This window comes from Buceros rhinoceros, unplaced genomic scaffold (assembly GCF_000710305.1).
Source record: "Buceros rhinoceros silvestris isolate BGI_N320 unplaced genomic scaffold, ASM71030v1 scaffold35693, whole genome shotgun sequence".
Taxonomy (NCBI): domain Eukaryota; kingdom Metazoa; phylum Chordata; class Aves; order Bucerotiformes; family Bucerotidae; genus Buceros; species Buceros rhinoceros.
In genome coordinates, this window is record NW_010405940.1 from 1002 (window position 1) to 1339 (window position 338).

At 67.2% G+C, this 338-nt stretch overlaps 1 protein-coding gene across 1 annotated transcript in view; it reads right to left on the reverse strand.

The window, feature by feature from the left end:
* VPS28 (vacuolar protein sorting 28 homolog (S. cerevisiae)) overlaps positions 1-338 on the reverse strand; it is a gene marked incomplete at both ends in the record, with an annotated part of 1625 nt that overhangs the window by 997 nt on the left and 290 nt on the right. The window contains 2 exons of the mRNA XM_010133918.1: positions 26-90; positions 167-272. Coding sequence (XP_010132220.1) covers positions 26-90; positions 167-272 — 171 coding nt within the window. The remainder of the gene's footprint in view (positions 1-25; positions 91-166; positions 273-338) is intronic.

Here is a 338-nt window from a genome sequence, read left to right on the forward strand (position 1 = left end):
GGCTGTGCAGCGGTTGAGGTTGCCCTTGTCATCCTTGATGGTGATGGGCCGGTCCTCCTTGATCCTCTCCATGGCCAGGGGACAGTCGAGCTGCGGTGAGACCGGCACTGTCAGCGGCACAGCGAGCACCCACCAGGCCCTGGCGCCGGTGGCACCCAGAGCTCACCCGGAACTTGCGGCAGAAGTCGTCGATGTTGCTGATCTCGGAGCCCTGGACCTGCTTGAGGGCGGCTTTGAACTGGACCAGGAGGCGGGAGCAGGCAGCTGTGTACCTGCGGCGGGAGGGGACCGGGAGGGCGGGGACGTGACGAGGGACTCTGTGGGGGCCGGGATCTGGC